The sequence below is a fragment of the Lagopus muta genome, chromosome 6, assembly GCF_023343835.1.
Source record: "Lagopus muta isolate bLagMut1 chromosome 6, bLagMut1 primary, whole genome shotgun sequence".
Lineage (NCBI taxonomy): Eukaryota > Metazoa > Chordata > Aves > Galliformes > Phasianidae > Lagopus > Lagopus muta.
This window is the reverse complement of record NC_064438.1, coordinates 4,283,763-4,299,725: the sequence shown is the minus strand read 5'-3', so window position 1 is coordinate 4,299,725 and position 15,963 is coordinate 4,283,763. Positions and strand designations below refer to the sequence as shown.

The 15,963-nt window shown below is 38.1% G+C and overlaps 1 protein-coding gene across 3 annotated transcripts in view; it reads left to right on the top strand.

Annotated features, from left to right (window-relative positions):
- Window positions 1-15,963, top strand: part of NELL1 (neural EGFL like 1) — a 293,522-nt gene that overhangs the window by 65,159 nt on the left and 212,400 nt on the right. For all 3 annotated transcript variants that reach the window (XM_048949311.1, XM_048949310.1, XM_048949309.1), the window contains exons 8-11: window positions 2,346-2,480; window positions 3,324-3,426; window positions 6,752-6,825; window positions 15,209-15,308. In XM_048949311.1, the coding sequence (XP_048805268.1) occupies window positions 2,346-2,480; window positions 3,324-3,426; window positions 6,752-6,825; window positions 15,209-15,308 (412 nt within the window). The remainder of the gene's footprint in view (window positions 1-2,345; window positions 2,481-3,323; window positions 3,427-6,751; window positions 6,826-15,208; window positions 15,309-15,963) is intronic.

Here is a 15,963-nt window from a genome sequence, read left to right as displayed (position 1 = left end):
AAACTTTCTAGGGAGTGCTTCCTTCACTGAGGTCAGATAGACTGCAGCTTGGATCTGATATTTAAAAAAATAAATAAAACTCTTGAGTTCCTGGAATAGTTCATCTCATTTGTTCATATTGTGAATGTATATGACCATGGGTAATTCTGTGAACAAAATGTTCCTGTCCACATTTGATGGCTTGTTTTGTGAGGCATTTGTTATTAATTTGTTATTAGCTTCACTAGAAATAACATGCTTCAAACAGAAATCTCTTTGCAATTATTTGTATGGACAGAAAAGAAACATGGAAGGTACACTATGTGAATAACAGCTAGCTGAACATTCCTGAATGTTAAGAACTCAGGATTAGGCTAGTATGTGGAAACTGGTATGGTGTGGGCTTCTTCAGTATTATATTCCCGTTCATATCCTGGGAAATGTAAGATATTTGAAGAGCCAGATTTTAAATGTTTAGCAAATTTAGTTTTGTGCATTTGACAACATTTGGAAGGGTATTTTTAGCTGATTTCATGGGGCAGGAGGTAAATGAGATTTAAACAAAAAAAAAAAAAAAGCATACTAAGCAAGATAATATAAACAATCCAGAAAGCTGTAAGGGAGAAAATATTTATTTTCTTAGTGTTTTCTTCTCTGCCTGGAGATATTTATAGTCCTGACAAAGGATATTAGATACTATTTTCAAAAATACATATTCTGGGAAAAAAAAATTAAACATTGTCTAGCAAACTTGTATGTGAATGTTCATTGTTAATTTCTTTTTTTTAAATACGAGACCTGTTATAAAGTAGAAGCACAAGACAGGTCAGACACCTTTTAAATGAAACTAAATACGGCTTTTAGGTGGTAAACATAGTGACTAAATAGAACAATCAGAAAAGAGGTTCTGTTGAAAACAAGCAACTCAGTAAGAGGATAGTTTTGTTTCTGAAATGTGAAGAGCAGTTTTGAAATCACCAGATGTGCATTCTGGGGAGATGTGCATCAATCCCAGTATTACCCCAGATAAACGATTTAAGAAATAAAGAACAATTATTCAGCTTTCTTTCCTCAGGACTGCAGAGGAAACAGGTCACAGCTACTTGCCTGCTAATTTTTTCCTTTTCTTCCTCTAAATATCTTGCTCTTATACTGGCAGAAATGAAAAAAGGCTTATTAGAATATTTTTACGTAAAGTGGTTGGAATTTTAGAGGATGAAAATGTACAAATGTCAAATATATACCATCATGTAAAAAAGCCTACAGCACTGCACACCTTTATAGAGCCTATAAATCAGAATTACAGCACTGGATTCATAACAGGATAAGGTATGCATTCATTTAGTCATTTGCCTCAGTGTTTGCAGTGGTTCCAATGCAAATGTGAAAGCGAAAAAAATCAGGACCTTGAGAAATTGCCTTCTAGCTGGCAATGGGATGGTTTTTAGAGCAGTGGCAGTTGTGGGGTCGAAAGAATGCACGTTTACTTCCAAATATGCAGCCTGGATTTTTTAATTTCAAATTTTATTTGGATTTTTAGTTAATGTCACTAGAAATTGTGTTAAGGGTTAGAGATGATGACACTGGCTACCAGATATGCATATGGTGGGAGTGTTAAGACAATGCCCCCGAGGAAGGGAAGGTCTGTGAGGTGGTGAGGAGGGAATTCCAAAAGCCTTGCCTTCTTTCTACTGCTGTATGGATGTGCTTTGCCCCTACTTGTTATTGCATTGTATCTCGTTAGTCAATACAGCAATTGCTGGTGTGTAGATAGTAGTAGTTGGAATTGAGGAGGTAATATAAAGAGTAAGGAATGTTAAGTGCTATCCACAAATCCAGGGTTTTTTTCCAGGAGCAGGACTTGTCCATGGGTCAGTCTAGGAATACTACTCTGTATTAGAATGCTGTAAATCTTATTATCATAAAGTTACAGCCTCTCTACGAGTCAGAGAGCATTAGTCTAGCTGATGCTGACAATGAACAGGCGGAAGTAATTAGAAAAAGTCAGTCTGCTAGCTGTCAGGACTTAAGATTTGTAAGCAAATTGATGAGCAATTAAGAAATTTGATTTAAAATCAATTGTAGCTTATGCACTTTTCGTAGTGCCTAAAGAGATCTTAGTGGGGTTCATTACAGTACAAGAGATAGTTGTGTATATCATAAGCTGATGTTAGATCACACGCACAGCTCCATCGAAGTCAGATGAGTAGGGTTATTTGTTACCTGCTGACATCTTGGTTTGGAGTTTCAAATGTTATGGTTAAATTTGGTTCAGATAAAAATAAATTTTAAGTTTTCTCATGTTTGGCTTTTAAAAATTGCATGTTTGAACTGAAGAAATCTCATCAAGTTAATTTCATTTATAGCTAAATTATGCGGAAACAAGACTGAGTCGATTGGAAGACTGTCACTGTGAGAAGACTTGTCAAGTAAATGGATTGATCTATAGAGACAAAGATTCTTGGGTTGAAGATGATCACTGCAGGAACTGCACGTGCAAAGTAAGACTTTCTAAGGACTTTAAGAAGTAGGACTCAAAATGTGAAAATGGTCCTTGAATACATAATATGAATTCCAAGAATTGTTATGTTTTTAGCATGCATCTAGTGGCAGAATGAACAATAGGGAGGTAAATAGTAAAATAAATAAATGAAAATCTGACACATCTTATGTCGAAGCTTTAAAAATAAAATCTTTCCCTTGACAATCATGTCTTGTATGTTTTGATTATATTTGTGAAGGCTTTATGGTTTTGGGGTGAATGCGGACGTTGCTTTTATTTGATTTTTGAATTGTTTTCACAGTAGTTTTTGTAAATGGAGGCCTTATCTTAATAGTATTCATAGATGCTTAGTTGCATCTTGAACGGTAACAACATGCAGATCTTGTTTTCAGCATTTATCACTGTGAAAAACTAAGGAACAGAAGAGTATTAATATGTAAATCTTGTCTTGTTGAAATTATTTGATAAATATCTGAAGAGAGTCTGTTTGTTCAAGAAAATAGAAAACAGATTGTTGGAAGTATCAGAGATGATTGGCACAGCTTACAGAAAGTGGTGCTTATGTTGTTGTAGGGATGAGCTTGTGTACTCTTCTTGATGTGTTATACTCAGGGAAAGCAGAGTAAAACTAGTAAATAGGTACGTACACAGGGATAGCTTATCTTCAGATGGCTTTGGTTTCAAATCTGTAGCTGGATTGGACTAAACTTCTTAATGAAAGATGAGTGTATAATGCATAGAGGTGATTTCATTTACCATAAGAGTTTTCTGCGTTATCTATTTTGTATATAGTATTCACTAACTACAGGGATTGAATTTTGTCCTAAAAACATTTTCTTAGAGTGGAGCTGTGGAATGTCGAAGGATGTCCTGTCCCCCTCTTGATTGCCCTCCTGATGCTCTCCCAGTGCATGTGGATAGCCTGTGCTGTAAAGTATGCAAGGGTAAGTAGATAAAAAACGTTTTTCTTACGCCCTCTGTTAAGCACCTAAACTTGGCCTAAAAGCAGGTGCATTTTATAAAGACTTTAATAGCTCCTGATGATTCAGGTAAAGTGAGTTGCAGTGGTGAATTTGATTTTTGTAATTTTCTTCTAAATGAACACGCATGGCAAGTCTTCAAGATTGTCTTGCTATGTTTTGTTGGTGTGAAAGTGTTCTTCTACTTGTTTGTGAAAAACAAGCAGTAATAAAAAAGAGTATCTTTGCTGCAGCTTGTACCTCTTGCTGCTGAAGCCTTTGGTCTAAACTTGTCATACTGACAAGTAATAAACTCGGGTGTTATCTTTTTGTCTGTCTTTTATTTCAGTTTGGAAGGTTTTCATTAAACATAATAGAATTTCAGAACCTGAGTGAATGTCACTGTGTAGAGTGATTGTTTTTGCTCATTTCAAAATAAGTTGATGAAAAGAAGTAAATTTTGCGGTTAGTCTTGTTAGTCTTCTGGAAATGAAAGCTGTAGGTAACATTCTTGGAAGAAATCGTCAGTATTTGATGCCTTAATGGTACTATGAGGGACAAAGACAATTTATACATGGGAATTTTACCTGAGCACTGTTGCCCATCTTGCCTTAAGAAGCAGAAAAAATAAATGTTTTGGCCTCTTCTTGTAGAACATCAAACTTCATGCATAATTTTTTTCTACAAGTTGTAAGACAAAGCTGTTGAATTATTTTAAGATTTACTAGGAAAAGATGAGCGTTTTTTTTAGACTTCCTTTGGCTTGCTTTAGTCATTGAATTCATTAGTCCGAAGCACGGATGTCACAAAGGTCACTTGCTGTTATCTCGTTCGGTTGTTTACTCATGCTGTCTCATTTCTTTCAGTTGCATTTTGTTCTAAGTATTCTGCTTACCAAAGACTCCTATGAACAGGGAACTCAGGTGGAAAGGTGGTCTTGCCTCAATTAATTTTTTTGTCTCAGAATATCTTTTTATTTAAAACACCGGGAGTCTAGAAAGTTCCTTCTTGAATGTGTAGAGTATGGATGCTTTTTTTGACATGTGTTTGCTGACACATGTATGTACAACAGTTAAAATTGGACATGAAGTAATTGCTAGGCACCAAATTGTAGTTTCAGCTTATATCCCCATGAAAACTGTGGTCCTGATATTTGTAATGGAAAGATGAACAGTCAGAATTGTCTTTTGTCAGTGATTGGCACAAACTTGACTTGTTATTCTGACAAGAACTCAGCTTGTCAGTCAGTGGGAAGAGATGTATGGAAGTTGATTGAAATTGATTGCAAATGCCAGCTCCTTGACAGAATGATATACTAGGGCCACAGTCAGTTGCTTTTGGGTATGTAGCAGTAATTGCAGGAGATTTCCAGGAGGCTGCACCACAGGTGTTAATTTCTCTGAGCTTTTCTTATTTTGCTCTGATAGAATCATCACTTGTAATTTGCTGTCTCTAGGGATTATTGAATGGCTGGATTATTGAAGTTTCCTGTCTCAGCTGTGGGTTAACTAACAAAGCAGTTCTGGTGTCTGATATGTTAAGGGTTTTAAAAATGAGGTGATTCTGTTTTGATCCCTGCCATCTTGTGTTGGCTTTAGATTACTATCTGACAAAAGGCTATAATTGTGTTGAAAATCTCATCATTTTTTCTCAGTTGTGGTTTAACTTGACTTGCTGTCAGGTGTGTCTGTTTTCATGTTAGAAGCAGTCATGTCAGGAGGAAAAATAGAAGAAAACAGAAAAGTTCTTTAATTCATTGTCTCCCAAAAATATTTACTTGAATTACTGATGTAAATGAAACTTCCTGATCTGCAGTTTTTCCTTGTGAGTTTGCAACTCAGCCGTATAAACTGGGGTATTTTTAGAGAAAGTCAAGAAAACTGAGATACCAAAAGGAAAAAATCTGATTTCTGTATGCATAGTGGACAATGAAAACAGTTCTTTTTGAAAAATTGCTTTTCTTTTTTTTTTAATTTAAAAGAGCATTTTGTATGTATGTTTAAACTGAAGATCCTTAGAAGCACATTTGTGATTATGAGGATTGACCTACTATTTCTTTAGTTTCAAGGCATTTGTAATCAAATTGGCTGTGACAGTTGCTATTGTGGAAAACTGGCTGTTGGCATCAACTGCTAAAATTGTGTGCACACCTGTAGGTGCTTATGAGAGAAGTGGATCTGTGATTTATTTTCTGAGATTTGAGTGCTTAGAATGCTTCCACTTTCACAGTGCTTTTGCCGCAACTCAGGAAATGTTCAAATCTTTGGCCATTTGCAGTACATCCTTTTGCTTTCCTTTTAGTGTAATTGGCCAGTCTGTTACTGGTTGAGCACAGAGATAGCAGAAACACTGCAAGAAAAGTCATATTGTCAGTGTTCAGCATTGAGTTGTTAGTAATGTAGAGTGCCTTTGTGATGGATACTTGATTTGTGGAAAATAATAGACCAGTTTAGTGTATTTACTGTCCTTTATGGGACTGGAACTTAGACGTTCAGTTTCAAGACTACTATGAATAGTTATGGTAATACTTGACCAAGCTGTTGGCTGCCATTTATTTGCTGGAGTTTGCCTTCTTCGTAGTGGTGGTAATTCTAAACAAAGCTAGTTGATTTTTTCATAGGATGAGGAAAGTTCACATTCTAATCTCTTGGTTTGTGTCTGGAGCTGGTAGCCTTTAGCAGAGGGGTCAAAACTTCAGGCAGTAATTTTTTTTAGTAGGGACTTTCAGTTTCCTTGGAAACCTGTTTATTTCAGGTGCATATTCAGGATATTTTTCTGAAATGTATTTCTTCAGTAGATTGATGCAATAGAATCATTTGCTAAATCAAATCCATTTGCCAGTTTTCCAGTAAGCTGAAGAGTTCACCTTTGTGCCTGCAAAAAAAATTTCAAGGTTTAATTGAAATCTGTGCTTATATTACACTCCTGAGGTACACGAAACATCTCAGTTTTCTTGAAAGAAGTAATGAAGACTTCTAGTAACATATATATAGTAGCTAATACTACTGTGTCAGTAATATTTTCTAATGAATGCTAATGAATTGGGCTCTATTATTTATTCTTATGCTCTTATTCCTCTTCAGTTGAGGAAGTCTGCTCTTTAAAATGAGTTGCTCTTAAAATGAGTTTATTATTAGTTATGTATCATACTGACTTCTGATGAAAACAAAATGTATCATATTTTTAATGTATCTATATGAGTGTGATGACTGGTTTTAGATTAGTGTTATACTTCTGCTTTTGTTTATTACTTAAATGCTCATTTTATTTATACATTTTTAATCCCTCACCTTTTTTTCCCAAATTACAGCAAAGTGTATCTACGGAGGCAAAGTGCTAGCAGAAGGTCAACGAGTATTAGCTAAGAGCTGCAGGGAATGTCAAGTAAGTTTAAGTTGTAGAACCTTTCCCTTATTTTAAATGTGTGATGTCCAAATGCGATGATAAGTTAATATTTTTTTTTTAAAGCTCTCCTCATGCAAATGTGATGTCCATTGTCTTGGAAGGGTGGCCTTGAAGTCAATGAAAGCCACAGACATGTAAACAAGGCAGGAATATGACCTTTGCGGTGTAGTAAAAATGTGTGAAGTGACTTGGAGGGATGTTTCCTCTTTGATGTCTTGATTTTATGAGGCTGAAAAAGAGGAAGTAGCACCTTGAGCCAGCTGCAAATTTAAGCCACACATGCTAAAATTTGTAGCAACATGGCTTTTGTTTGAATTATTCTAAATTTGCCTAAGTATTTCTTAAACTATCTATCTTGCTCTACTACTATTTAAGGTAAATTATGAAGGATTGGGCTGAGGTCTTTCTCTGTCAAGTTCATAACTCTTAGGCAACTAAAGATATGGAAAAGGCTGAGGTGCCCAGTGATTTCTTTCCGTCAGTCTTCACTGACAAGAGCTCTAGCCATATCACCCAAGCTGCAGAAAGCAAAGGAGGGAGCTTGGAGAAGGAAGTTCTGCCTGCTGTAAGAGAAGATCAGGTTTGAGACCATCTAAAGAACTTGAAGGTGCACAAGTCCATGGGACCTGATGAGATTCGTCACAGGTTCTGAGGGTACTGGCAGATGAAGCTGCTAAGCTCATGGCAGTCTGGTGAAGTTCCCACTGACTGGAAAAGGGGAAACATAACTCCATGTTCTAGAGGAGAAGAAGGTCCAGGGAACTATGGGCCAGTCATTTTCACCTCTGTGCCTGGCAAGATCATGGAGCAGATCTTCCTGAACATCCTACTAAGGCACATGGAAAATAAAGGTGAGGTGATTGGTGGTGGTAACTAACTCGGCTTCACCAAGGGAAAGTCATGCCTGATAAACTTGGTGGCCTTTTATGATGGAGCCATAGCAACAGTGGATATAGGAAGAGCAACTGCTGTCATCTGTCTGAACTTGTGCAAAGCATTTGCTGTCTGGCCAACAAATTGGAGACAAAGGGATTTGATGGATGGATCACTCACTGGATGCTTGCACTCAGAGTTGTGGTAGATGGTTCAGTGTCCAAGTGGAGACTAGCGACAAGTGGCATTTCTCACAGATTGGTGCTGGGACTGGTGTTAAATAAGACCTTTGTAGGTGATGTGGATAGCGAGATTGAGAGCACATGCAGCAGGCTTGCAGTTGACACCAAGCTGAGTGGTACAATTGACATGCTAGAGGAAAGGGATGCTATCCAGAGGGAACCGGACAGACTTGAGAGGTGGGCCTATGCCGAACTCATGAAGTTCAACAAGGCCAAATGCAAGGTCCTTTACCTGGGTCAGGGCAATCCCAAGCACAGGTACAGGCCCTGAGGAGAACGATTTGGGAGTATCGATTGATGAAAGATTCAACATGATCAGGCAATGAGCTCTTGCAGCCCAGAAGGACAAAGTGCATCCTGGGTTGGAATCAAGAGAAGTGTGATGAAGAGGTCAAAGGAAATTATTTTGCCTTTTTATTCTGCTCTCATGAGATCCCACCTAGAGCACTGCATCCTGTTCTGGGGCTCCCAACACAAGAAGGACATGGAGCTGTTGGAGGAGGTCCAGAGGAGGGCCACGAAGATGATCCAGAGGGCTGGACGGGCTGAAAAATCTAGGGCTCTTCATGCTGGAGGAGAGAAGGCACCAGGGAGACCTTATAGCAGCCTTCCAGTCGTTGAAGGAGGCCTACACGAAAGCTAGGGAGGGCCTTTATAAAAAGGCACGTAGCAACAGGACAAGGGGAAATGGCTTTAAACTGGAAGAGAGTAGATTTAGACTAGATATTAGGAGGAAATTCATTACTGTAAGGATAGTGAGACATTGGAACAGTTTGCCCAGAGAGGTTGTGGATTCCCCCCTCCCTGGAGGCATTCAAGGCCAGGCTGGATACAGGTTTAGGCAACTTGGTCTAGTGGGAGGTGTTCCCACCTATAGCAGGGGTGATTGGAGCTAGATGATCTTAAAGATCCCTTCCAACCCAAAGTGTTCTATGACTCTATGAACTGCAGTTGGTGTTTCAGAACGTAAGTAAAGGGAGGCTGTGTTAGATGAAAACAACAAGAAATGGTAACGAATGAGTGCTGAACGTGGTAAGTGTGGCAGAAACCAATCCTTGTCAAAACTTATCTTGGGAGAAGAAAGTAGCAGATTATTGTAAAAAACCCATTTCTCTGCTGAGACATGCATGTGTTGAAACTAGAGTATGTCTGTGTCTTTAGTGTGATTTATCACTTCAGAAAGGCATGGCTATTTTAAACACATTTGCTCCCACATGTAATTTCCAAGTATTTCTGAATTTTTTTTTTTTTTTAATGTCTTGTTGAATTTATGGAAGGGAAGGTGATACAAGGGAAACTTGTATGTGGTATTAATAGATCAGTGTGTTAGAGCAGTTATTGGAAAGAACTATGTAAGAACTCTGGTTATTGTTGTACTGTACGGATGACTGTACGGAGCAGTAATTTTGTGTGCACTAATGGAAATGGACAATAGCTGGTTGTAGATGCAAAAGTAGCTTGTGCAGAATTACTTTGCTGTTGTTAGTGTTTGGCTGTGTGGGGGTGCTCGACATATATACAAAGGTCCTGGCCTCAGTCCTTGCATTTATAACATGACTTAAACTGTATATCTGAGAGGGAAAGTGACTGTATGCAATGAGATGAGGAGAATGGGAGGATTTTCACATTAAAGTGAGACCAGAGTGATCTGAACTACCTCTGTGGAACTCCTCTATGCTGCAAATAAGAGCATTGTACTCATTATTGCGAGTGTGAGATACATTTGTGAAGATGAAAAGCACACACTGGCCGTAAAATATTTCTTGTATTAAGAAGGATGGAACTAATAATAAAATGCAAAGCTCTTTTCACATACTGTTAAAGGAAATGGGTACGTCAGTGTGCGTTGGAGTAATGTTGCAGTTTGCATTATTTACATCTGAATGAAAAGTATTAATAAGTATTTGAAACAGAATCTGATAATGTGATATCATGGAAAAATGAGCCTCAAAAAAAAAAGGGGGGTTTTCCACAGCTGTGTTTCAAGATGATGTCAAACCTTGCTGGCAAAACTTATTCTGATTCTGGACAGTATTTAAGCGAGTGCCTCCCTCTGCTTCTACAAGAAGTAGAATCTGTTGACAGGAAGTTCATTCACTGTATCTCAAGCATGACCTTGAGTGAAACACCTGTTTATTTACTGCCTCAATTAGCAATGCTTGCTAGATAAAGTCTGAATGGTGGTGAGTCCGAACTTTTGCTGTAAGTGATCATTTTCTATTCAGTACAGGCCTGCTGGTGGACAAGGTATGGAGATTTTTGCTGCTTTTCCACTTGTGTTGTATGACTAAAAGAAAGAGTTCTGTGCTTAGGGAAATGGCTAAAAAAAAAAAAAGAAAAAAGAACAAAAACCAAAAAACAACTGTGTGTGGTTTAATTTCCAGACTTGAAAAACAGATTTCAAGTTTGAAAAGCTGTTGATCCGTGAAAGGCATGCAGTAGGTGGTACAGGTCAGCTGTCAGTTTATTAATGTAGAATGACTTAAAAATACTGAGGGGAAAAAATCTTGAGTCTGTAAAGGAGAATGTATTTGTAGGTACATTAATGTCAAGTAGATGAAATTAAGATTACATGCTTCAATTTTTATTGAAGATACAGTTTTATTTCTTGCATAAGAATCAATTTAAGCTAACAAGGCTTTTAACTTAGATTTGTCATCTTGCAAAGATAATAATACCGATGGATCCATATGGACCAAAGGTTTTCTTGATCAATCTATGAACAGTTATTATTACTGAAAACTAATCCAGGCTAACAAGTGTACTTATGTTGAACATCCTTTTAACCATAAGCACTGATGCTACTGATAAACAGCCGTTTACTTGTTTCCAGCTGGAATCCTGCCTGAAAACACTAGATTAATCTACAGAGAGAAAATGGCAAAGTTAGTGCACAGGTGTTTCTAAGAATCACAGAATGGTTGAGATTGGAAATAACCTCAGGAGATTACCTGGTTCAGCCTCCCTGATGAAGCAGGGCTGCCCAGAGTGAGGTGCCCAGGACCACATCAAATGTGGCTTTTGAAAATGTCCAAGGAGAAGACTCTGCAACATCTGGGCAGCCAGTGTGTTCTGTCACCCTAGCAATAAAAATGGTTTTTAAAGTTTCCTGATATTCAGAGGGAATCTGTTTCCTTTTTGTCTTATTGTCACTGTTCTGTCACCAGGCACCATTGGAAAAAGCCTAGCTCTGTCTTTTTTGCATCATCTGTTCAGATATTCATACACATTAATAAGATCAACTCTGCCCCCACCCCACCTTGTTTTCTGTAGGCTAAACCATCCCAAATCTCAGCCTTTTCTCACAGGAGAGATGTTCCAGTCCCTTAATTATCCTAGTGACCCATTACTGGTCACTCCTTAGTTCTTCCATCTCTTATGCCCTGGGGAGCCTTCAGCTGAACACCATATTCCAAGTATGGTCTAGCCAGTAGTGCTAAGCAGAGAATCATCTCTTCCCACCTGCTAGCAAGACTTTCCCTAATGTTAGCCTTCTGTGCATAACAGGCACGTGGCTGGCTTGTGTTTGACTTGGTGTCCACTGCGACCTCCAGGTCCTTTTCTGCCTAGCTGCTTTCCAGCTGGGTGTCCAGCTGGATGTGTGCATACTGGTGCCTGAGTGTAGGGGAACTGTTAGGCCACAGCTTGCACTGGTGATTAAGCACCTGGTGAAGGGGTGTCTCTGGCCCAGGGAGCACAAGCAGATTATTTGAACCTGTGTTCCCCATGTGACCAGAAGGGGTGAAGCCACTCAGACTCATACGAAGGCCAGCCACTGATGGGAGAGTTTCTCTTGGGTGTAGGCTGCTTCCTGAGGGGAGTGCTGCACAGCCAGAGAACCCCGTCACCAGTTGGGTGAGTTCAATACTTCTTTCTGTATATGACTCCTAGCCCTCCTGTGAATACTTTTGCCTGGTATCTCCAAGGACCTGTCAGAAATAAGTAGAACACGGGGGCTGTTCCTTCTCAGATGCAGGACTTGCAAATAGTCCCGAGGTTTCAGTTACTGCATTCTCCAGACTGTTGAGGTCCCTATGGAAAATGCAAGTGTGTCTGTGATTCAGAAAACTCATGCCTGTTTGCTTTCAGTGTTTATTCCAGTTTATGGGTTTCACCAGTGAGAGAATGTGGCTCATTTGAAGACAATAGAAAGAGATCTGTAGCTTTTGTGGGACTGGGAGGTTACTGCTGATCAGCTATAGTCTGGGTTAATGCCTGTGAATGACTTGATTCCTGTTCATAACTGGCTGATCTGCAAGATGTTACTAGTTGTTGCTAGAGTGAGGAGTCAGAGTGCCATGTGAATTCTAGAGATAGATAAGGCTCTGTTAACTTTCCAGAAGCTTGACTTACAAGTTTTTCATGAAAATAAGGAATAATTTCCTACCTATAGGATTGACTGAGAGTTCTATTTGGAACTGAAAAGCTTATCGGTAATAAAAGGGATAACTTTCTCCCCCAGTGAAAACAGCAAGAAAGAATCAAAGTAACCCAGACATCTTTGTGTTGTTTTCTGAAGTTAGCCATCTGACACGAGCTGCCTGTAGTTCAAATTTCCATTGCATGTCACTGATTCGGCTTATGCCCTATTCTTTTTTCTTAATGTACTTAGCTTTGTAGTTAAAGAAACTTAATTATCTTGTAAATGTTTAATTCCAGATCTCATTCTTTGTATGCAAAAATGAGGCAAAAATGAGGGCTTTTTTGGCGTCTATGTCCATCCAGAATGTGTGACTGTGTATGTGAATTGAACATAAAAAGTCAGTCATTTTCCTAAGGCAGTCTGAAGCAATAATTCTGGCATGTGAACTACTCTTACTTATAAGTCAATAAAATCTGAAATCTAATGATGATAATTCTTATAATTGGATCTGTACTAGCTTATACCAAATTGATTATAATCCAAAGAATACTCAATGTGAAAAGATTTTTATTATTTTAAAGCTTCTGAATGATGTTTGTTTTCTCAAGAAGATTTTGCAGCAAGTTGGAAAATTTAGGGAAATAGTCTTAATGGTAATTGAGTTAATAGAAATCTTCTTTTTTTTTTTTAAATCTCCTGATTCATTAAGACAGTATGATTTTGATTTGATTTTTTTAATAGCTTCTTGATTTATCCTGTTGACTTATTTGACTGTAACAGTTTTTTGATCTCTGGCCATCCATTTGACTAGATTGATTGCCAGTTGACACTTTTTGTTCATATGATGGCATCCTTTACCCCTTTTGCAATTGTCTTGTCTGAGCTTCAATAACTGGTGAGTTATAGCAAGAGCTTTATCCAGCTGGTAGTTTGATAATGTGATAGTAAATAATGGCTCACTGTGCCTGGTTCTTTTATCACCTTTGTTACTGTGGTTGCACATGGAACTGTGAGGCATTCTTCCCTTTTACTGTGGAAGTCAGAGCAGGAAATCTAACACTTGCATTAACTTCCCTGCTTGTGCTGGCACTTGCTTTGATGTGTGCTGTATGATAGTGTAGGGAGTTGTTAGGGTTTTTTTTTTTGTTTTTTTAATCAAAAACACAAATCAAACTAAACAAAAAAATGAGTTCTTTGTTTCTCTTGACAGCAAGTTATGCAACTTGCAGCAAGGACAGCTTGAAAGCAAGGAAAGACAGCTTGATGTTACTTAAACTTAAGATTGCAGTTTCTGGAGCAGCCACTGGTAGTGTCTATAAAATGGTCGCTTCCTGTTTCTTGAAGTTGCTGGGCGCCTTATGCATTGTCTGCGCTTTGTAGACTCAGAGATATTTCCATGTGTGTAACTGTGCAGGATCTGGAGTCTGAGGAGATGTAGCTGAACCAGTGTGGCCTTGTTGATGAGGTTAATGAACAGCAAGGGCTTCTACCTGTGCTGTTTCTGACACCTGAATTAGTCCTTCAGCATGGTATGGCACAGTGCTTTGTAGATGTGAAAGAAAGCTTCTGGCTAGCATGAGCATCTTGCTTCATACTGAATGAACAAATAGGTGCTGTCAATACGTTTTGTTCAAAGTCATGTATTTAACCCTCAGATTATGAGATTGTTGCCTTTAAAGTATCTTGTCTTTTTATATGGCTTTCCTATGCTTTCCTAGCCTTAGATGAATTTAGGTAATATTTTACATTTTCTCTGTGATTTGTTAATTTAAAACCATCTTTTTGTTCTGTATGAAAAACATTTGTTCTGTATGGGAGGAGTGGGGCTAGGCTCATATTAAAAAGATGGGTTGGCAATGTTATAGGCGATCAGCTTCCTTAGTGAGGCTTCTAGTCTTTTGGAAAATAAGTTTACTCAAGCGTAGGGAGTCTTGTGGCATTGCTGGTATACATACTACTAAGCAAAACTTGTTTGCAAGTATACTTGCCAGTACACTTGAAGAAGAAGGTATACTGATGAAATAAATACAGGTATGGAGAAGGGTGGAGTGGAAGAAGGAAAAGGAGAAGGCTGCTTTGAGGTGCGATTATAAGAATCAACTGAACAAAGAATAGGACAGCAGTTTGATCTGCATGATGAAGCTGATTTTTATGAATAGAAAGAAGATGAAGTAAAACTGTTGCAAAATCTCCCCAGATCTGTTCTATGTCAAGTATTTTAGAAATTCCTACAAGCAACTAGAGCCTTTGTGCACAATCTCACTCTAGTAGAAATCAAAATTGTGGGACTGTCTGTACCTTGATTTACATTTCATATAGATATTACTGTATGAATACATCAAGATGATATTTCTGCTTTGTCATACCTTCAGAGGAATTTTTGGAAATTGGGTGATCAGTACTTCCAAAGAACAGGCCCTTTAATTTGGATGCAGCAGAGTACTACATGACATCTGAAAATGATGGTCCTCTATCCATTGTGAGAGCTCAAGTTGAGTAGCTTAACAGTGAGTGTGCAGAATATGAACTAAGAAGTGAAACTTGGACTTCCATAAAGCTTGAAGATCTTTTTTTTTTTTTTTTTTTTTTTTTTCAAAACCCTAGAGTGAAGTTGTTTAATTTCTTTGCTTACGTGTTATAACTTTTCTTTCAGTTGCGGGCAAAGAAACATTCAACTAGATTGCTTTAGATTCTGTTATACTTAAAAAAACAAAACCAACAAAAAACCCCAAGAAAAACCTCAATAGCTTGCTCCCTGCTAATATGCTGTTGTTACTAGAGATTGCCAGAACTGTAGATGGAACACTGTGATCCTTTCCCTTGCATGTGCTTTCACTAATGTCATCTTGTAAATTTTTCTTTTTAAACTATTATTTATTTTCAGAATGGAGTTTTGGTAAAAGTAACAGAGACTTGTCCACCATTGAACTGCTCAGAAAAAGATCATGTACTTCCAGAGAACCAATGTTGCAGTGTTTGCAGAGGTAAGCCAGAAGCTATGTGTACTTTGAAGGAATGTATGTTGTTGATTCATCTGGGGGATACGTTGTAAGGAACAATTCCTTTTAATGATATATTAGGTACCTGTATAAACTTGAGTCTGTAATTAGCCTTCACGTAATGCCAGATTGTGATATTCCTTTGGGTACAAGACTTAACAGATACATGGGTGTAATTGCTGTGAATTAGAGGAGGAGTTGGGGGAGAAAAGGTCTGATACCTCTTATAAATTCCCCTTAAAAAGAAATTGTTTAAACAAGGTATTTTGTTGCTTGAATGTGCAACTGCACTGAAGGTACAGGGCTATAAGTTTTTGGGGGGTGACACTTGAGCTCTATTTTAAAATGACAGTAGAAATAAGGTTTGAGTTTCTGTGCTTTGAGGCTGATTTAGCACTGAAGTCTTTCAGGACTTGTTTATGAGATGAGCCGGACAATTAGGAAATCAAAAAAGACAAAATGACTCTACGGTGCAGAATGGCATGTTTTTTATTCCTTTCTATAAGATGTTGAGACATAGGTTTCCTTTCATTGTTCTCTTTCATTTCTTGTGAATCCTGGTTGCATGCTACACCAGACTCATGAACACGCTGTAGCTATTGTCACTGAAAAAGTTCTCTTCAATGAGGATAACACAAGT